At 43.1% G+C, this 21,679-nt stretch overlaps 1 protein-coding gene across 1 annotated transcript in view; it reads left to right on the top strand.

Moving 5' to 3' along the window:
* The window catches only part of LEMD1 (LEM domain containing 1), a 28,135-nt gene extending 6,878 nt beyond the window's left edge, over positions 1–21,257 (top strand). Inside the window, exons 4-5 of the mRNA XM_068986381.1 lie at positions 20,077–20,153; positions 21,059–21,257. Of these exons, the coding sequence (XP_068842482.1) occupies positions 20,077–20,153; positions 21,059–21,257 (276 nt within the window). The remainder of the gene's footprint in view (positions 1–20,076; positions 20,154–21,058) is intronic.
* Positions 21,258–21,679: the final 422 nt, after the last annotated feature.

Below are 21,679 nucleotides of genomic sequence, written 5' to 3'. Positions count from 1 at the left end.
CCCTGGAAGGTGTGTGCTCCTGGTCCCATCTGGGTGTCTTCTTATCCTCTCCCCAACAGAGCGTGCTCTTTTCGGCCAGAAACCCCGTTCATTCTGCTCTCCCAGCCTAGAATGCCTTCTTCTCATCTTGCCGCCTCTCCTAGACTACATTCCACCAGGAGTTTCTCCTCATGTGCTCTGTGGGTCTGGTTCTAGGACTCTGCCTTTTCAATCAAACCCTACTTCCACCCTCTGCCCAGGAGTGTTCCAGGCTGTCAACTTATGAGGGTGAAAAACTGTATCTGAGTCCTCTGTTTAGTTCAACGCCAGGCATGTGTGGGTTGGGGCAGTTACGCAGTCCCTGCTGCTGACCTGCAGGGAAGCTTCGCCTGCGCTGACAATAATGATCTGGCTCTCTGGCCTCCTCGTCTGTGCCGTCTCCTAGACACACCTGACTGCAGTCTCTCGAGAGACAGTGCCTGGGTCAGAGCAAAGTAATGACCGTCCAGGGGGTCGTGACCACAGAGCTTCCACCGGGTCTCAGAGTGTGAGTTAGCGACTACTTACAGCTCCTAATGTATATAGGGCGCACACAGCTATGCCCCCCGGATACAGGCTGCTGTGCTAGTCCCTGTTTAGGAAGCAAATAGGTGCAAAAGGAGCCATAGTTTCTGTCTTGCAGAAATTTAAGTAGAGCTCCGGAAACAAAGAACATGTATATGAAAAATATGGACTCTACTGCCTGGGTTCACATCCCAGTTCTGCCACTAACTAGGACAAGACACTTGCCCTCTCTGTGTCTTCATTTTTTCACCCATAAATATGGATGATAATAATCTCAACTTCATATGATTTTGTAAGGATTAAGTTGGAGCGGGTAAAATAGAGAAGTGCTAGAGTATAATGGGTTATATAAGTACAAAAAAAATTCTTATCATTAATATTATATAAAAAGCATGATATTTAATTATCTGTGATACAAAGCAATATGCTGCTGCTGCTGCTGCTAAGTCGCTTCAGTCGTGTCTGACTCTGTGCAACCCCATAGACGGCAGCCCACCAGGCTCCCCTGTCCCTGGGATTCTCCAGGCAAGAACACTGGAGTGGGTTGCCATTTCCTTCTCCAATGCATGAAAGTGAAAAGTGAAAGTGAAGTCGCTCAGTCATGTCCGACTCCTAGCGACCCCATGGACTGCAGCCCACCAGGCCCCTCCGTCCATGGGATTTTCCAGGCAAGAGTACTGGAGTGGGGTGCCATTGCCTTCTCCAACAAAGCAACATACTTAGTGAAAAATAATATAATGGAAACGGAATCTTCAGTATTGAACTCCCAAGTGCCATAGAATGTGATTTACAGTTGCCTATAGGTGATGCTAGTGGTAAAGAACCCACCTGCCAGTGCAGGAGACTCAGGAGTCATGGGTTGGATTCCTGGGTCTCCAGACCCTCCCCTGGGTGTGGAGAAGAACAAGGCAACCCACTCTAGTATTCTTCCCTGGAGAATCCCATGGAGAGAGGAGCCTGGCAGGCTCGTCAGTCCATAGGGTCACAAAGAGTGGGCATGACTGAAGCGACTTATCACATCACACACAAATGTATTCATATAGTTAAACATACAGATATAATTAAAGATTGCTCTCCGTGAGTGCTGTGTCTTGAATGAGGCAGATCAAACTTAAAAAAAAATGTTATATGTGCTCTCTCAGTATATAGGATTCCTTCTTCTCAATCGTAGATTTAAACCTATCCCCTGCCTCTTTAAACATTTTTTGAATAATTTATTTTGAGATAAGTTCAAACCTGGGGAAAGTTGCAAGAATAGTATTGAGTTAGCCAAAAAAGTTCTTTTGGATTTCTCCATTACATCTTACAGAAAGACCCAGAAGAACTTTCTGACCAGCTCAATAGAATTCCCATATCCCAGAAAATCCAATGGTTACCTTTCACCACGTTAAAAAAATTGAACTATAGTTAATTTACAATGTTGGTTGGTTTTAGTGATTTAGTTTTTGTATATATACATATATGTTCCTCTCTTTGTAGGTTATTACAAAATATTGAGTATAGCTCCCTACGCTATACAGTAGGTCCTTATTGCGTGTGTGTGAGAGCATATGTGCACATGCACATGCATGTGTGTGTCCCACCATCATGTCTTTCTGAACCACTAAGAGCAAACAGCAGTCATACAGCCCCTCAGTTCTCCAGCACGTATTCTGCCTGCCCCTAAGGGATTCTTTCCCACATAACCACTGTGTAACATGGAAATGCACATTAATTCAGTGCTACCATCCAGTGTTCAGACCCCATTCAGACCTCACCAACTGTTCTGATTATGTCTCTTGGTTTCTGGCCCAAGGCCAATCCAGGAACACGTGTTGCCTGCAGTTGTCAAGCCTCTGCAGCTTCCTTCAGTCTGAACCAACATTGCCTCAGTCTTTCCCTGTCAAGTGTCCTGGACTGTTTTCAGGAGGATAAGCCTTTCATTTTGCAGGGTGATTCTTCTCTTGACTTCATTCAGGCCATGTATCCAGGCAGGAATTCCTCAGAATGGTGTGCTCTTGTTCTTCTGTCCCACTGCTGGTAAATGCTAGCCTTAATCACCTGGAAAAGTCGGTGTCTGTCAGGCCCCTCCACATTTCTCTCTTTGGAATTGAACAGAGTTTTGAGGGAAAATATTCTGAAATGATACCTCATCAAACCCAGCAGTCATTAGCCCAGTACTCAGAAATGACTGCCTAATTCAACTTCCATCATCAGGATGGCCCATTGAAAGTTTCTATTTCTATTATTTCTTCTACGTTTATTAGTTGGTATTTTGCTATAAAGAAGACTTTCCCTTCACCCTCATTTATTTGTTGGTTGGTTGGTTTGGTTTCCCTGGTGGCTCATACGGTAAAGAATCTGCCTGCCGTTGCAGGAAACGTGGGTTCAATCCCTGGGTTGGGAAGGTCCCTTGGAGAAGGAAATGGCAACCCACTCCAGTATTCTTGTTTGGGAAATCCAGTGGACAGAGGAGCCCAGTGGGCTACAGCCCGTGGGGCTGCAAAGAGTCAGACATGACTTAGTGTCTAAATAACAACAAGGGGTGACCAATATCCCACATGCAGTGCAGTGAGAGCAATACAAAACAAGACAAAGAGAAAAAGGCAGGTGCTCATCATTCCTTGAGCATTTCCTCAACTTCTGAAACATAACAGGATGTTTCAGACCCATCTTGTGCTTTTTCTGCCCCAGGAATGCTGGCTCCTTTTACTGCAGAATGATATTCAGAAACCAAGATCTTCAGCGAGCTTGCTGTTATTGGGGAATCATTGCCTCTAGGCCCTCTCTGTGGACAGAGGTAGAAAATGTTTGTTTCTATGTAAGCATAGACTTATGCGTCTCCCACTATTTTGATATCTCTCTATATATACATTTTAAAAGTGTGAGTCCATTATTGGCTTTCAATTACAATCCAGCATTGCAGTGTTCTTTCTAACCTTTCCCCTTTCTGTGTTCGTAAGTCACTTCTCTGACAGGGAAAAACCTGCCTTCCATTATCCTCTGTGTATTTACATTTTTGTTCAATTTTTTAATGCTCTCAGCATAAGCAATTTCTCAATCATAATAGCCAGCTCCTTGTCTGCACAGCTCCCATCACTACTTCCTTGACCCCTGGACATGCCAACACCTCCATGTGGCCCTCCCCTTGCTGTCTTTCTGTCCTGGGACAGAGGACACACAAAGCCTCCAAGCTGTTCTCTCCCCTTCGGTTCCTGTTTGTCACCCATCAGGTACCCCCAGACTCCCCCCTGTACACACATGGAGCCCCCTGCTCCATGTCCTTGACCTTCAGGCAGGCTGGCACTCTGAGTCCGTGTCCCCACTCCCCGCCTTCCAGTGCAGAAGGACACACTGACAATCCGGGGAAGGAAAAGGAAAGGAGAGAAAGCTTCATGTCTTTTCCATTTCTGATTCTGAGATCGGCTTCAATGTCTTTGTGCCGGGACTTTCACGGGATTTTTTGCTGTCTGTGTCTCAGTTACTATTGTTGCTGATAATATGCCTTGTAGGCCTGTAATCATCACGTGCAGAGCCTACCCCCAAGCGCTGCAAACAGAAGAGCCTGTATACTGAGGGAAATATGCTACTCTTAAGACTGCCGTTAACTGTGCGGTTTGAGCTGCATGTAAAGATTTTAGGAGACCATAGTTTCTTAATTAATTGAGAAACATCCTTATTCCCAATAATAGTCGTATATTCGGTTGAGTCAAAGTGAAGAGTAAATTGCATATTCTATAACTATTTAATAAGCCCTTTGTTCTTACCTGTGACGTGTGCTAATGGGAGCTAAATGTCATCTTTACAAGGAATGTAATTTAACCTTGTTCTTCTAAAAATACTGACCTCCCGGTAGATATGCTTAATAATCAATGTGCCTTTATCTATTTTTTTTTGCCTTTATCTTATTGGTTACATGCTGGTTCTTTCTATGTAGTAAAACCCAGTTTTTGAAATACAAGAGCAGCAGGAAGAGAGAGTGAAACCAAACTCTGATTATAGGAATTCTAAGCTGATAATAAAAGTAGACGTTTATTTTCATAAAACAGAATTATGAGCAGTGGTGGTCTTTTTCTAAAGGAAAAATATGTATTTGTTTAGGATGTACATCTTTCCATTCCCTTTCATCTAAGGATATAACCACACCGACTTTAACTAATTTATAATTTGCCTTATGAGTTTAGATATATGTATCCATTTGGGGGATAGAAATTGCTCACACGAGGACCCCTGAGTTATTTTAACTTCTTGGGACTTGTTAGGGCTTTGTGAGCACCAGAGTCTCTTGAGTCTAGGCATGATTTACTAGAGATAATGATTGATTATGGAATTTCCTATCTGAAAGGCTTCTTGGAGGAGGCTATATGATTCATCTTATAGATGAAGTAACAAGCAGAGAGGGGATATGACTTTCCCAAACCACACAGAGTTAGAAGAAAAGTTGGAATAGAATTCCAGCCTCCCAATTTCCATTCTATTGCCCTTTCCAGTATATCAAGCTTTCAAAGGGGCGGAAAATCAGCCAGGTACCTGAGTAGTGAAACAGCTCCCCCCAGTGTCTCTTTTGTTTGTATCGCAGAAGTTCACCCATGGAAGCAAAGGCTTTCTTTGTAAAGAGAGGCGCTTGTCATCCATCCTTCCATTCACTCATTAAACTATGCTACAGAAATTGGGAGAGTTAAAATGGGCTGACGTATGTGCATTTGGGTACCCGGAACTTTCCCAAGTGGACAAAAAATTCAAACCTGAAAAACTTTTTTTGGCATTTTATTATAACATATCTTATGCATCTAAAAAAGTATAGAGAATCACATGAGTAGTTAGAGACCCACTCCAGAGATTAAAAAAAAAAAAATCACTTCTAATTCAGTTGAAGACCCCAGTGTATCCCTCCCTGACTGTATCCCCTTCCTGCCTTTTCCCAAGGTAGCCACTAACCTGAATTTTCTACCTTTCATTCTTTTCCTTTTCTTTACAGTATCCACAAACTTTAGTTTCTCATGATTTTGGGTTTTATTTAGGTTATATCACAATGTAAGTATTCTTCTGTGGTGGTGGTGATTTAGTCCCTGAGTCGTGTGCAGCTCTTTGTGACCCCATGGGCTGTAGCCCACCAGGCTCCTGTCCCTGAGATCTCCTAGGCAAGAATACTTGAGTGGGTTGCCATTTCCTTCTCCAGAGGATCTTCCTGACACAGGGGTTGAAAGCGTGTCTCCTTCTTTGCAGGTGGATTCTTTACCATTGAACCACCGGGGAAGCCCAAGTATTCTTCTGCAACTTTCCTTTATCATTCCGTATTATGTTGTGAGTGTCACTCCATACCTGCTGCTCTAGGTCATTTTTCCTCCGATATCGATATTATGAAAACATGTCTATCCATTCCGTATTTATTGGACTTTTCAGATCATGTCTAAGTTTTTCTAATACAATCAGTGCTGCCACAAACACATGGGCACGTGACCCATTGTGTACACGCACAAGAAATTTTTTCTGATTGAATGAGTATACCGAGAAGTGGACCTGCTCCACTTCTCGATTAGTGGAATCGAAGGATATATCTCTCTTCAACTTAAGAGAATATGCTAAGTTGTTCTATAAAGTAGCTGCAACATTTTATGCTCCTACCAGCGGTGTATCAAGAGCTCCATTGTTCTAAATCTTCTCCCAAGTGTAGTATGGACAGATTTAATTTTTGTCAATGTAGTGGGCAGAAGATGGTATTTCATTATGACTGTAATTTGTGTTTTCCTCACTGCAAGTTGAGCATCTTTACACATGTGTACTGGTCGCTTGTGTTTTCTCATCTGTGAGATGCCTGTTCATGGCTCTTGCCCATTTTTTTCTATTAGCTTGTTTACCTTCTTCTTGCTGATTTGTAAGAAATCTTTATATATTTTAGATACTAACCCTTTGTCAGTCATTAAGTGCAGAATGTATCTTCTAAAGTACTTTGAGATTTTTCTCTCTTTTTGTGAGACAAGTATTTTTGCAGTAGTCTTAGGTTCACAGCAAAGTTGAGAGGAAGATAGAGATTCCCCATGTAACTCCTGCCCGTTGACATGCATGGCCTCTCCCATTGGAGAGGGACATTCCCCATCAGTAGGTTTGTCTTCTTACTCTTTTCTTGGTGTCTTTTTAAGAAATGATTTCAAACTTAACAGAAAGTTTCCAACAAAGAGTTCCTGTTTGTTGGAGTTCCAATTTGTTGGTGAGTTCCTTCACCTAGAAATACCAAGTCTCAATGTTTTACCACATTTGTTTTATAACTTTATCTATTCAGTTCACTTCAGTTCAGTCACTCATTGGTGTCCGACTCTTTGCAACCCCATGAACCACAGCACACCAGGCCTCCCTGTCCATCACCAACTCCCAGAGTTCACCCAAACCCATGTCCATTGAGTCGGTGTTGCCATCCAACCATCTCATCCTCTGTCATCCCCTTCTCCTGCCTTCAATCTTTCCCAGCATCAGGGTCTTTTCAGATGAGTCAGCTCTTCACATCAGGTGGCCAAAATATTGGAGTTTCAGCTTTAGCATCAGTCCTTCCAATGAACACCCAGGGCTGATTTCCTTTAGGATGGACTGGTAGGATCTCCTTGCAGTCCAAGGGACTCTCAAGAGTCTTCTCCAACACCACAGTTCAAAAGCATCAATTCTTCTGCACTCAGCTTTCTTTATAGTCCAACTCTCACATCCATACATGACTACTGGAAAAGCTATAGCCTTGACTAGACGGATCTTTTTTGGCAAAGTAATGTCTCTGCTTTTTAATATGCTATCTAGGTTGGTCATAACTTTCCTTCCAAGGAGTAAGCGTCTTTTAATTTCATGGCTGCAATCACCATCTGCAGTGATTTTGGAGCCCCCCGCTCAAATAAAGTCAGCCACTGTTTCCACTGTTTCTCCATCTATTTCCCATGAAGTGATGGGACCAGATGCCATGATCTTCATTTTCTGAATGTTGAGGTTTAAGCCAACTTTTTCACTCTCCTCTTTCACTCTCATCAAGAGGCTCTTTAGTTCTTCTTCACTTTCTGCCATCAAGCTGGTGTCATCTGCATATCTGAGGTTCTTGATATTTCTCCCGGCAATCTTGATTCCAGCTTGTGCTTCTTCCAGCCCAGTGTTTCTCATGATGTACTCTGCATAGAAGTTAAATAAGCAGGGTGACAATATATAGCCTTGATGTACTCCTTTTCCTATTTGGAACCAGTCTGTTGTTCCATGTCCAGTTCTAACTGTTGCTTCCTGACCTGCATACAGGTTTCTCAAGAGGCGGGTCAGGTGGTCTGGTATATCCATCTCCTTCAGAATTTTCCACAGTTTATTGTGATCCACACAGTCAAAGCCTTTGGCATAGTCAATAAAGCAGAAATAGATGCTTTTCTGAAACTCTCTTGCTTTTTCGATGATCCAGCGGATGTTGGCAATTTGATTTCTCGTTCCTCTGCCTTTTCTAAAATCAGCTTGAACATCTGGAAGTTCACAATTCCTGTGCTGCTGAAGCCTGGCTTGGAGAATTTTGAGCATTACTTTACTAGCATGTGAGATGAGTACAATTGTGCGGTAGTTTGAGGATTCTTTGGCATTGCCTTTCTTTGGGATTGGAATGAAAACTGACCTTTTCCAGTCCTGTGGCCACTGCTGAGTTTTCCAAATTTGCTGACATATTGAGTCCAGCACTTTCACAGCATCATCTTTTAGGATTTGAAACAGTTCAACTGGAATTCCATCACCTCCACTAGCTTTGTTCGTATATTACTGTTTCTCAAACTAAACTGTAGACATTATGACATTACTCCCTCCCCAAAACTTTATTATGTATTTTCTTAGACTAAAGACATAAAGGCAGGAGTCCCCAGCCACCTGTCAGCAACCAGGCTGCACAATAAAAGCTGAGTGGTGGGCAGCTGCATTTACAGCCTCTTCCCACTGCTCTCCCATCACCCCTTGATGGGACCGTCTAGTTGCAGGAAAACAAGCTCAGGGCTCCTACTGATTCTGCATTATGGCGAGCTGTCTAATTATTCCATTATATATCACAAAGTGATGATAATAGAAATAAAGTGCACAATCAATATAATGCTCTTGACTCATCCTAAAACCACTTTCCTCCCTCCCCAGTCTCCTACAAAAGTGGTCCCTGGTGCCAAAAAGGCTGGGGACCACTGCATAGAGACATTCACAGTACAATGACAGGAGTCAGACATTTTCAAAAATTGAGGTTACATTCACATAATGCAAAATTTACTATTTTAAAATGAACAGTGGCATTTAGAACGTTCATAATGCTGTGAAACCACTACCTCTATTTAATTTCAAAACATTTTCATCACCCCAAAATAAAACTCAGTACCCAGTGCCCAGTTATTCCCCACCCCACTCCTAACAACGCTTTATATGCTTTCTGTTTCAATGAATTTACTTCCGGATCTTTCGTATGAATGGGGCCATTTATTATGTGATGCTTTGTGACTGGCTTCTTTCACTTGGCGTAAGGTTTCCAAGGCTCATCCACCCTGTAGCATGTATCTGTATCTTCCATGACTGAATAATGGTCCACTGTATGTGAGTGAAGTGAAAGTCGCTCAGTCGTGTCCAACTCTTTGCAACTGCATGGACTATACAGTCCATGGAATTCTCCAGGCCAGAATACTGGAGTGGGTAGCTGCTGTTCCCTTCTCCAGGGGATCTTCCCTTCCCAGGGATCGAACCCAGGTCTCCCGCTTTGCAGGTGGATTCTTTACCAACTGAGCTACCAGGGAAGCCCACTGGATGGATATATCACAATTTTTTTATTCACTCATTCATTCATTGAAGGACATTTGGATATTGCTACTTGGAATATTCACATACAAATAGTTGAGTGCCTGTTTTCAGTTCTTTTGGGTACATACCTCGGAGTGAAATTGCTGGGACCTGTGGTAATGGCTGCAGCATTTCCCCACTACCTATGTATGAGAGTTGTAATTTCTCATATCCTTGTCAACTCTCCTTATTCCACCCCAAGTTTTTGAATAGCCATCTGGTGGGTGTAGTATCTCATTGCGGTTTTGATTTGCATTTTTCCTTAATGATTAGTGATGCTAAACCATCTTTTCAAGTGTCTATTTCTCTTTTGTGTATCTTCTTCGGAGAAATGTCTGTTCAAGCCATTTTAACCAGGTAGTTTGTTGGTTTTTTTTTTTTTAAATTATAAGACTTTATGTATTCTGAATACTAGACTGTTATCAGATATATGATTTGCCAATATTTTTTCCCCATTCTGTAGGTTGCCTTTTCACTTTCTTTATGATACCCTTCAACATCACAAAAGTTTTCAGAAAGTTGATTATGACATATCTTGGCATAGCTTTCTTTAGGTTTCTTCTTGTAAGAAATGCCGCGGGAAGAAGGAACCACCCCTATGGACCGTTGTTCAGGGCCTTTTATTGGGCGGTTGCTCTCGGGCAGAACTCCCAGGGGCGGGTAAGCAGGGAAGCGCGAGGGGGGTCTGCGAAGCAAAGGGAGTCAGTGGGGGAATCTGCGGAGTCTGCGGGGGGGGGGGGGGGGGGGGGAAGGAGTCTGTGAGGTGTGAGGTGTGGGGAAGGGGTTTTATAGCCCGGGCCGGGCCTCCCATATAAAGAAGAAAACGTGGGCTCAGCGGTGATTGGTGTCCAAGGGCTCCATGTCAGCTCCTGATTGGACGGCGAGGGCTTCATGTCGGCTCCTGATTGGTCGGCTTGGTTGCCGGCCCGTCTCCGGGGTGTGTCTGCAGCGCCCTCTGCTGGGGCATGTCCCGACATGCCCGGGCATGCCCAGGCATGCCTGACCTTGCCCTGACCTTTCATCCTGACCGCGCCCTGACCTTTCACTTCTGTTTGGAATTCATTCAGCTTCTTAAATCTGTAGATTAGTTGCTGTTGTTCAGTCGCTAAGTAGTGTTTCAACTCTGCAACCCTACGGACTGCAGCACTGCCAGGCTTCCCCGTCCTTCACCATCTCCCAGAGTTTACTCAAATTCATGTCCATTGAGTCGGTAATGCTTTCTAACCATCTCTTCCTCTGCCACCCTCTTCTCCTTCTGCCTTCAATCCTTCCCAGCATCAGGGTCTTTTCTAATGAGTCAGCTCTTCACATCAGGTGGCCAAAGTATTGGAGCTTCAGCTTCAGCATCAGTCCTTCCAGTGAATATTCAGGGTTGATTTCCTTTAGGATGGACTGGTTTGATTTCCTTACTGTCCAAGGGAGTCTCAAGAGTCTTCTCCAACACCACAGTTCAAAAGCATCAGTTCTTTGGTGCTCAGCCTTCTTTATGGTCCAACTCTTGCATCCACTCACGACAACTGGAAAAACCACAGCTTCGACTGTACGGACCTTTGTCAGCAAAATGATGTCTTTGCTTTTTAATGACCTGTCTACATTTGTCATAGATTTCCTTCCAGGGAGCAACAGTCTTAATTTCATGGCTGCAGTCAATGTCCATGGTGGTTTTGGAGCTCGAGAATGTAAAATCTGTCACTGTTTCCACTTTTTCCCCTTCTATTTGCCATGAAGTGATGGGACCAGATGGCATGATCTGTTTTTTGAATATTGAGTTTTATCCAGCTTTTTCACCTTCTTCTTTCACCCTCATCAAAGGCTCTTTAGTTTCTCTTCACTTTCTGCCATTAGAGTGGTATCATCTGCATATCTGAGGTTGTTGATGTTTCTCCCACCAGTCTTGATCCCAGCGTATGATTCATCCAGTCTGGAGTTTAGCGTGATGTACTTTGCATACAACTTAAATAAACAGGTTGACAATATACAGCCTTGTCATACTCCTTTCCCAATTTTGAACTAGTCAGTTGTTTCATGTCCGGTTTTAACCATTGCTTCTTGACCCTCGTACAGGTTTCTCAGGAAACAAGAAAGGTGATCTGATATTCCCATCTCTTTAAGAATTTTCCACAGTTTGTTGTGATCCATACAGTCAAAGGCTTTTGCTTAGTCAATGAAGCAGAAATAGGTGTTTTTCTAGAATTCCCTTGCTTTCTATATGATCCAGTGAAAGCTGGCAATTTGATCTCTGGTTCCTTTGTCTTTTCTAAGCCCAGCTTGTACATCTGAAAGTTCTTGGTTCACATACTGCTGAAGCTTAGCTTGAAATATTTTGAGCATAACCTTACTAGAGTGTGAAATGAATGCAATTGTCCAGTAGTTTGAACATTCTTTTGCACTGCCCTTCTTTGCAATTGGAATGAAAACTGACTTTTCTAGTCCGGTAAGGTTAGTGCCTTTTGTCAAATTTGGGACGCTGTCAGTCATTATTGCTCCAAATACCTTTTTTAGCCTGACTTCATCTTCCTCTGCTTTCAGTTCAGTTCAGTCGCTCAGTCGTGTCCGACTCTTTGCGACCCCATGAATCGCAGCACGCCAGGCCTCCCTGTCCATCACCAACTCCCGGAGTTCACTCAGACTCACCTCCATCGAGTCCGTGATGCCATCCAGCCATCTCATCCTCTGTCGTCCCCTTCTCCTCCTGCCCCCAATCCCTCCCAGTATCAGAGTCTTTTCCAATGAGTCAACTCATCGCATGAGGTGGCCAAAGGACTGGAGTTTCAGCTTTAGCATCGTTCCTTCCAAAGAAATCCCAGGGCTGATCTCCTTCAGAATGGACTGGTTGGATCTCCTTGCAGTCCAAGGGACTCTCAAGAGTCTTCTCCCACACCACAGTTCAGAAGCATCCATTCTTCGGCGCTCAGCTTTCTTCACAGTCCAACTCTCACATCCATACATGACCACAGGAAAAACCATAGCCTTGACTAGACGGACCTCTGCTTTAGGGACTCTAATTACATACATGTTAGACATTATAATCCATTAAGACTCTGAGACATTTTTAAAATTCTGTTTTCTCTGTATTGTTGGTTTTAGATGATAAATACTTCTATCTCCAAGGACATCAATTCTTCCCTCTGTTTTCTTCATTCTGCTGTCAAGCCCATCTAAATAAATTTTTTATTTTGGTTGTTGCATTTTCTCAATTCTAAAATTTACACTTGATTTTTCTGTATATGCTGTACCATTTCTGTAGAGAATTAAAAGTTTTTCATTTGTTTTGAACATGTATCATTGTTCCTTGAAGCGCTTTGTGAAAGTTACTCCAAAATCCTGGTCAGATGATTTTAGTATTTGTGTCAACTTGGTGCTGGCCTCTGTTAGTTTTTTTTTACCTGAGTTATGAGGCTCCAGGTGCTATTTAAGTCTTCTATTTTAGTGGGCTTGCTCGTGCACTGGTGGGAAAGAGGAGGGCCAACCCTTTGCCGTCTGGTGCGGGTAGAAGCCCAGGGTCCCGCTGGGCCTCCGCTGCTGCCCTGGTGGGTGTATACACTTCACTGTTGCTGGGCTGCGGGGAGTGAGGCCCCTCGTGGCCTACACTGACATACCCAGCTGGCCCGGGGGCTTCTGACACATGGAAGCGGAAGTCCAAGCTTCCATGCGCCTTTGTGTGGAGAGTGGAGTATGCCGCTTGGTGGAGCAGGGCTGTTACTGTCAAAAGTCTTCTGTCTTACTAGACTGCTCCTTTTCCTTTTCTTTGTCCTTTGGCTTTTGAGCGAGCTATTTGGGGTCTGATTGCAGGTTATGGCTTCTCTAGCACCCAGTCCAGAATTTACAAACTGAGAAGAAAACTCAGAGCACTCACCACATGTCATTCCTCGGGTTCCAAGGTCCCTAGCCCATCTGCTTTTCTGCACCTCTCAGAGTCTTTTTATGCTTGCTTTATTTATAACGTCCTGGAGAAGGAAATGGCAACCCACTCCAGTGTTCTTGCCTGGAGAATCCCATGGACAGAGGAGCCTGGCGAGCTACAGTCCATGGGGTCGCAGAGTCGGACACGACTGAGCGACTGAACACAAATGTGACATCCAGGGTTTGGGCTACGCTTAACCAAGAGGTGGGAGGAGCGCCTCTATGCCGCCTCATCCTCAGTGCCATTTGGAGCAGCCTGTCCTTTCTCTTCTTCTCCGCAATGCTAACTCTCATCATGCATCAATTTCTAAACATACGTGGGTGTCTTAAAATGTACACAGGATTTGTCTTAATCGAGTATGCTAAGGTGACAGACGTGGAGACAACTGCCTTTGAAAGAAGAGTTTATTGCCTACAGTCCCCAAGAGGAATGGGCACATCATGCCGTGCTCGGCCACGTGGGGAAGCATCAGTCAGGCAGGAGGCGGGAGTGAGCAAGCATGGTCTCATGCCTTGAGTGTGATGTTTGCAGGAAGGAGTGGGTCAGGCAAGGTAAGCATTTTAGGATTAGCTAGTTTGAATAACTTCAGTGGGCTCTGGGCTATAGTATAGGGTGATCCCCAGTTGTCCAATATTGGGATGGGGCTGATTCACAGCAGGAGAAAAATTAGCTTGGTGTGTGAGAGGTGGTTAGGGATTGGTGGGTTTGGACTGGTTGGTTTGCATATGAAACGCCATGCTTTACAGTCTCTCCTGGATTAGCAAGGCCCCAAGATGTCAAAGCACCATGAAATACAGGAAATAAACATCTATGATTAATATAACGGAGTCTTTATTCTGATCAGTTTGCTGGCCTGTGCTGAGAGCAGAATGTCTTAACCCCCTTAGCGTATCTTCCCCACTTTGTTGTTAAATGGTGTCTTTACTTGCTCCTTTGTCCTTCCATATAAATTTTAGAATAAGTTTATCAAGTTCCATGAAAAACGTAGACTGGAATTTTGATTGAAATTGGATTGACTTAATAAATTAATTTAGACAAAGCTGGATCTTCACTTCCTGTTCGTGTTCTTTGCATTTATTGAAATTTTCTTTGATGTCCTTCAGTAAGATTGTATTATTTTCTCAGGGAAGTTCAGGCTCATCTTTTGTTAGCTTTATTAGGTGGCTGTGTTAGGTGCTGCGCTGTGCTTAGTCATTCAGTCATGCCCAACTCTTTGCAGTTAATATTGGGAATAGTATCTTTTTAAAATTGTGTTTTAAATGGTTAGTCGCTTGTAGATAGAAATGCAGTTGACTTTGGTATATTGATTTTCTAACAACGAACTCTTTGCAATCATAATCATTTTTCTGTAAATCTCTTTAATTCGTTTTGATTACTTTTAATTTCTTTTTGTTTTACGGTGCTGCCTAAGACCTCTTTATTACAATATTAAGTCAGAGGGATAATAGTAAGAATTCTTACTTGATTCTGATCAAAAAATGTTTATGACGTTTTCCTTTTGAGTATGATTTTGGTGTTGGTGTTGGAAGAAACCTTTTAACAAGTTAAGGAAATTCCCATTCTACTCCTGGTTTGCTGAGAATTGTTTTAAAAATCGAGAATGCGAATGATCACAAGGTTTTTAACCTTTCTTTTGTTAATGTGATGCAGGTTATTAAATTAATTCAAAATCATTACTCAGGTTAAAAGAACACAATGTTTTAGAAGAGAGCTTTATTAAATCAAAGTTGAGGTAAAAACAATAAAGTACGAGTCTGAGATTATTGTAAAATCTTTTATTAACTTAATCATTTTAGTCAATAAAGGGATTTGGGCGAACTCAATTTTAAAGAGTTCTAAATCAAAAGGTTTTCTTCTGCCTCTAAGCAGGGTCGCAAACTGCCAGTTTGCCAAGTCATTGGTAAAAAGTTTGGTTCTACATATAGGCCTTTTCCAAAAAATTGCTTTAGTGAGTTAGTGAATCACTAATTGCATTAGTGACTAGGAGAGAATTTCGTCCCCACCCCCAGGAGCTGCCTCTAGACTCCCCAGAGTCCAACGGTTAGAAGTCATGGGAGGATAAGAGGAAAAAAGGGTGGGAAATCCAGCGTGCGGCACCCCTTTGATTGCCTAAAACTGTGGGTGTCAGCCTATGACATTTCTGGCTAGGTTTGGGTCTGCATTGTAAAATACACTTCTTGTGGAAATGCAAACAAACTTGCATTTCTTTATGGGCAAGTATGAATGACTTTAGTCAAGGTAGATTATTTTCAAAAGCGAATACATTTTTGGATGAGTAATGATTTAATGAGGATACAAGATGATTACTGTTCTTTCTGGCTCTGGATAATAGCCCAGTGTTTTATAGTTAGCCATAACAGAGTATGACATAATATCTCATACACAATCCACTTTCACATTCAATATGATATCTATATATATATATATATATATATATATATATATACACACGTACACACACATACATATAAGTAGCATCACCGACTCAATGGCATCACCAACTCGATGGACATGAGTTTGAGAAAGTTGGTGGTGGACAGGGAGGCCTGGCGTGCTGCAGTCCATGGGATTGCAGAAAGTCAGACACAACTGAGCAACTAAACTGAACTGATAGATAAGTAGGCCAGAATTAGCACAAAACAGTCTACCTGGAAAAAGCTTATTAAAAAGCCAATTTATCTGAAATATTTAAGAAGAGATCTGATGGTTACAAGTGTTACTGCCTCAGGAAATTAGTTGACAATTTATCAATTAGTGATATCAGTTTTCAGAAATACGTTCTGATATATCTGTAATAATGAATTTCCCCAACAGAATGATTCCAAGACTAAAAACCAGAAAACAGAGGCATCGAAGCCTGAATATCTGAATTTAAATTACAGCTATTCCTTTCGCTAACTGCGTAATTTGGGGTAAATAATTTAGCCTATAAGTCTCTATTTCTTCACCTATAAAATGGTGACGATTAGCTCTTAGAGTTGTTAAAAAACTTAAACGAACCGAGGCACGTTCAATGCCCAAGATATTAAACATTCAAGCACAGTATTTCTAATTCCCTTCCAGAGCAGCACCTTCAGTGTGCAGCACAGCATGGTGTGAGGAGGAGGGACCCTGAGGCTACTTCACCTGGGTTGGCTACCATCTCGCCAGCTGTGTGACCATGGGCATACTACTTAAACCATACGTACTTGAGTTTTCTCATCTGCAAAATGGGCATTATAAAAGCATCTTCCTCATAGGGTGGTAGGATTAAATGAGTTTATTTCTGTGAAATGCTTAGAATGGGAACTAGCACACGGGAAATGCTATGTAAGTGTTAGCTGGTATTATAGTGAGATACTCATGGTTTATTGCACTGGTATATCTCAGAACTACGACATTATATCTATAGTTGATCAGTAACATGAGGATGAAGGTATTTTTCTGATTTCGGTGCTAGGGGTGTACAGAAGAGGGTGGGGCAGCAAAGGAGGTCACGCATTCCCTCAATATCAGCGGCAAATGCTCTGCAAAAGCAGCTGCCTTTGCAGAATCTAGCTCCGGGCATAGGGAGAAAGGAGCAGAGATATTCCATTTCCCCATGGGTGCCATTTACCCTCACTAAGCCATGGCTTTAATGAGCACCAATATTTTTTAGTTCCATTGTAAATGGTGTTTACAGTGAAAATCATATTACAGCAACATTAAAGGAATTGTTCAAAGATAAAAAATAAATCAACTACAAACATGCAAAAACTGATTTAATGTTTTCAATTTCCCTCCAGTTTCTGTTTATCTGCACATGCAGTATGTATTTACACAGCTGTCGTCAATGAGCACATAGCATTTTGTACTTTACTGTGTTTAACATTAGCTGATAACTCTTTCCCTGTTATACAGTCTTTATTATTATTACTGATGGCTGCAGAGTCATGTTGATAAGCATAATTACTCTTTTTTTGAAAATCAAAAATACTGTAGGAGAACTCTAGGAATACAAGTAAGGGCAATAAATTATAGAAGAAAAGGAAATCAAAGACCTACACCTCCTATGACAAGAGGAAAGATGGGAGGGGAATATGTGATTGCCTGAGAACTGTGAAATCCTATAATTTGATTTTGCAACAGATTTCTACCCCAATGCTTTACTTAACATATCTATTTTTAAATGTAAGAGAATTAAAAAGAAATTGCATGTGATGGGTACACAGAGATTCATTATACGATTGTCTACTTTTGTATATGTTTGAAACTTCTGTAATTAAAAAAGGTTTAAAGAAAAGAATGTGCTTATAAAAGATTTTTCCAACCCCCTTGGAAATAGTTTGCGTGTGTCTTGGTGAGCAGGCCCCCGCAGCCCACACATGTGGGAGTTTTCAAAGTCCTTCTACCTCCAGAGCCTTGCTTTCTTCCTCCAGGAAATTGATATAGTGCAGGTACATAACCCTTTCTGTAGTGATGTCCTCGCTGGGAACAGTGCTCCCTCAGGTGTGGAACTCTTGTGCCAAGCACAGCTCCTACCATCTGCAGAGACCCTGTCCGGATACCACTAAACCACTGCTGAGAACATCTTGTTTAAGAAGGTGGGGTTAGAGTGGGTAGAGCGGAATGGTGGAGGCCACAACTGCCTCACTGTTGGTGGTCTCTGCCAGGAGTGGGTGACCCCCAGTAGACGGTCGTAGAGCAGGCCAGGCCCTCCCCGCCCCACACTGGGCTGAGGCCATCACGCCTGCTGACACAGCACCGCCTGAAGGTGGTTGTCCAGTCACTAAGCTGTGTGTTCTGTTGGGTGTCCTGACGACACACTTGCTGAGACCAGGGCTCTCCTGCCTCCTGCTCATTCTGACTCACACGAGTGCCCAGTGCCTCCCTCTCCTGCCCGCCCCCCATCACCCTCGAGTCAGTCCATCTCGCTCCCGCTCTCAGAACGCCTCCTTTGGACTTCCCTTCTGGGTCTTGTTCTGTTTGCTCTGTGCAGGTGCGGGTGAGTCCTCCCCTGTCTGAGGCAAGTCCCGTCTTGCTCTTGGCGCCTGACCCCCTGACCCTCAGCCAACAGCCTCCTGAGGCCTCTAGCGGCACGGCAGCTATCGGAGGCTTCTGTTGTATTCAGGGGTGCTGGGCTCCTGGGAGGGGGACAAATATCCACCCCCGGTGGAAGATAATATGGCTTGATTAAAGAGAAATAGAAAATCAAGCCATCCTGCTGTACACTTTAAATCTATACAGCGATGTGTGTCAATTATTTCAATAAAACTGGGCGGGGGGCGGGGAGAGAAAAAGAAGACAGCTCTGTGAGATCCAACAGATGGTCTGACTAGGGAGAAGGACGTCAGTGCAGAATACACACAAAATCCCCACACTCCGTGATCAGCTGTTTAGGACAAGGATGGTGTGGTGGTCCCTTTGAAAATCCTCACTGCCAGCATAGGGACTGGTACTCAGCAGAACAGTAGAAAGTTTGTTGAACAAATAAATAAAACTTCAGGTCAATAAAGTCAGGTATAGAATACGTATTTGAGGGTCCAAGAAATATAGACCAGATGAGTGATCTGAGTGGATAAGAGCAATGGAGAAGACTTCTTGTAGGAAAAGAGGAGTCTGGTGTAGAGTTCCATTGATAATACTGAGTGACCTTAGACAGCTTAGCCTTTCTGTGCCTCAAACATACACTCTCTAACATGGAGCAATGGGTGTCTACAAAGGAGGGCAGGGTGGTCGAGGAGGCTCAGTGCATTCATGAGAAATAGAACTTGATAAACAGTGGTCAGCGACACCACCTGACACCACATCTTCGCCTTCCTGGGGCTCACCCCCTGGACACTGCAGACATTTGAGGATGATGAGGCCTGAATCCTAAGTGTGAATGGACAGTCAAGGAAAACCAGACATATGAGGAGAAACGACAGCATGAAATTAACAAGCTATCATTCTCGCAATCATTATGACTAATGTTTGTTGAATGCTTACCATGTGCCAGAGCTTTTCATCACTTCATACAGTTTAAATCATTTAATCTTTACAACTCTATTTCACAGAGAGGGGACAAAGGCCTAAAGGGCCTTTTGACCTTATCAGAAATATACCAGTATGAAAGAAATTTGGGGGAAAAGGAAAAAACAAAAATGCTATGATTATCTCTCCTTCTACCCCTCTTACAGAACATTTTCATTTTCCTAAATTATTTTCTAATCCATGTTCATTGCCAACTGGTCTTTTAAAATAACTTTATTCTTTGTATAAAAATGATGCAGGCTCGTTAAAAAAAGTTTCAAGCAATATAGAAATACAAATAAGAGAGAAAAGAAAGAGCTGGCATTTAGGAACAGCGTGCTTCTGGCATCACCGGACCCTCGTCACCAGCACGTCTGCTGTTCGTGCTGAGTCACTGCAGAAACATATTACACTACAGAGCTTGGATGTTTTTACTAACTGTTGAGTAAAGGAAGGTTAACTTAAAGTTTGTGTTATGAGGTACCAAACTACCCAATGGGCTTCCCAGGTGGCACAGGGGTAAAGAATCCACCTGACAATGCAGGAGATGCAAGAAGCGTGGACTCAATCCCTGGGTCAGGAAGATCCCTTGGGGCAGGAAATGGCAACCTGCTCCAGTGTTCTTGCCTGGAAAATTTCATGGACAGAGGAGCCTGGCGCGGGCTACAGTCCATGGTGTCACAAAGAGTCAGACACGACTGAGTGGCTGAGCACACACACACACACACACACACACACACACACACACACAAACTACCTGATACACCAAAAAGTTATCAGTTCTCAGATTACATGACTTTTCCTGGAAAAAAAATTCTTTGTATAAAATATTGGAAACTATAAATTTTTGATATTTTTTTTCTGTTCATTAGAGATGCAAGACTTCCACCAGTAAACCAAAAGCCGTAGAAATCTTCTGCTCAGATTCTAACCATACTAAGGGAAGAAGGTAATGCTTTTCTTAACATATGAGAAGATATGTATGTACATAAGATATGAGTCTTATGCAACTCCTGGAAAAAAACTCATTATTCAGATTTCTGTGAAGGGTTTGAGTCTGAAAGGAATGTGTTGAGAAAGGAGAAAGATTGGTGATCTCTCACAATTTCGAAGTCTAAGGAGCCTTACAGACTCTGCACTTCACTACTCGTATTTAGAGAGAAGGAAATGGGCCGGAGAAGCTGAGGAGGATAGCATAAATCATAGAACCAGAACCCAAGTCATTTAGAAACATTGGTAGTCATTCAGAAACCTTTATTCCTATTGGTGGGGAAGGGAAAAGAAAAAAAAAAAAAGAGCAAGGAGTTGAAATAAGAGCTCAAAACAGGATGTTTTATGGATCAAAACAGTAAAGCCTTCTGGTATAGTTCCTAACTTCTGAATAAATTTTGGCCGATTGCCAGGATTTGACTAGCAAATCAGAAATTCCCCTCTTTCCTTTGGCAATGTAACATAAGCAGATTTCAAAAGTAGTTCCCATCTCCTCCCTGAAAAATCAGTGCTTATACCTGTGGAGGAAAGGGAGAGGGCCAATGTGCAGACGCCCCCTCAGCGAGTGCCCATCCCCAGTGGGCACCGGGGCACTGTAAGGCCCTGAGCCTGGCCTCGCACCACCATTGGAAGATGCCACACACAGGGTGATAAACACATGTTCCGTGGGATTTCAGAGATCTCACACCTTGGTGATATCCTGTTACTATTACTCTTTGAAATTAGCTTAGGTTTTAAATGAGCAGAGGGTTGCTTCCTGAAGTCTCACCATGGCCGCTCCCTTGGGCCTGAAGCCCCGCACATTTTAAGGGGTCCTTGAGTAGCAGTTGTACACAACCCTAAAGGCCACTACTGTTTTCACAGATGTGCTGCAAGAGTGTCAGACATCAGATGCAAAGCACTGAGGAGCCTCAAAGAGAAAGCCTGCTGCAGAGTGAACAGGGGAGCTGGAGACAGGAGCCTGGAAGCGTTTCCAATGAGCTTGATGCTCGCTGTGCTTGGCATCTTCATTATCGTGATATTTGTCTACCTAACTATGGAAAACAAGTCACTCTTTGGTTAAGTGCTTTAGAAGCAGAGTGGTGAGCACGTGCCTGAGTACCGCTCCGAGCCCTCTGCTTCAGGAGGGAGCAGAGGCTACTCTCAAGGTAGAGACCCAGCCCCACAGCCGGGTAGTCTTCCCTTGCCCTGTGCTGAGCTGAAGGGTCTGAGGCCAGGCTCCAGACAGGTGGAAGGGATGAGGGAGTGAGCCAGGCATTTATGTCAAAGAGCTTGATAGTAGGAAGTTCCCCGAGTCAGGTCGGCCATCATTAAAAGTACTTTCACGTTTGTGCAGACCTCTCAGAAGGAAACTGTGCCCGGAGCTGTCCCTTTTAACTATGGTGATAAGCCATGGACCACATTTTATTCATTCTTCAAATTGGGTAGTCAACTATGGGAAAGGCCACAGCAGGTGGTAAACAGGAAAGGGAATGTATCTGCTTT

This window comes from Capricornis sumatraensis, chromosome 14 (genome assembly GCF_032405125.1).
Source record: "Capricornis sumatraensis isolate serow.1 chromosome 14, serow.2, whole genome shotgun sequence".
In the NCBI taxonomy this organism is placed as follows: Eukaryota; Metazoa; Chordata; class Mammalia; order Artiodactyla; family Bovidae; genus Capricornis; species Capricornis sumatraensis.
This window is presented reverse-complemented; position numbering and strand designations above follow the sequence as displayed.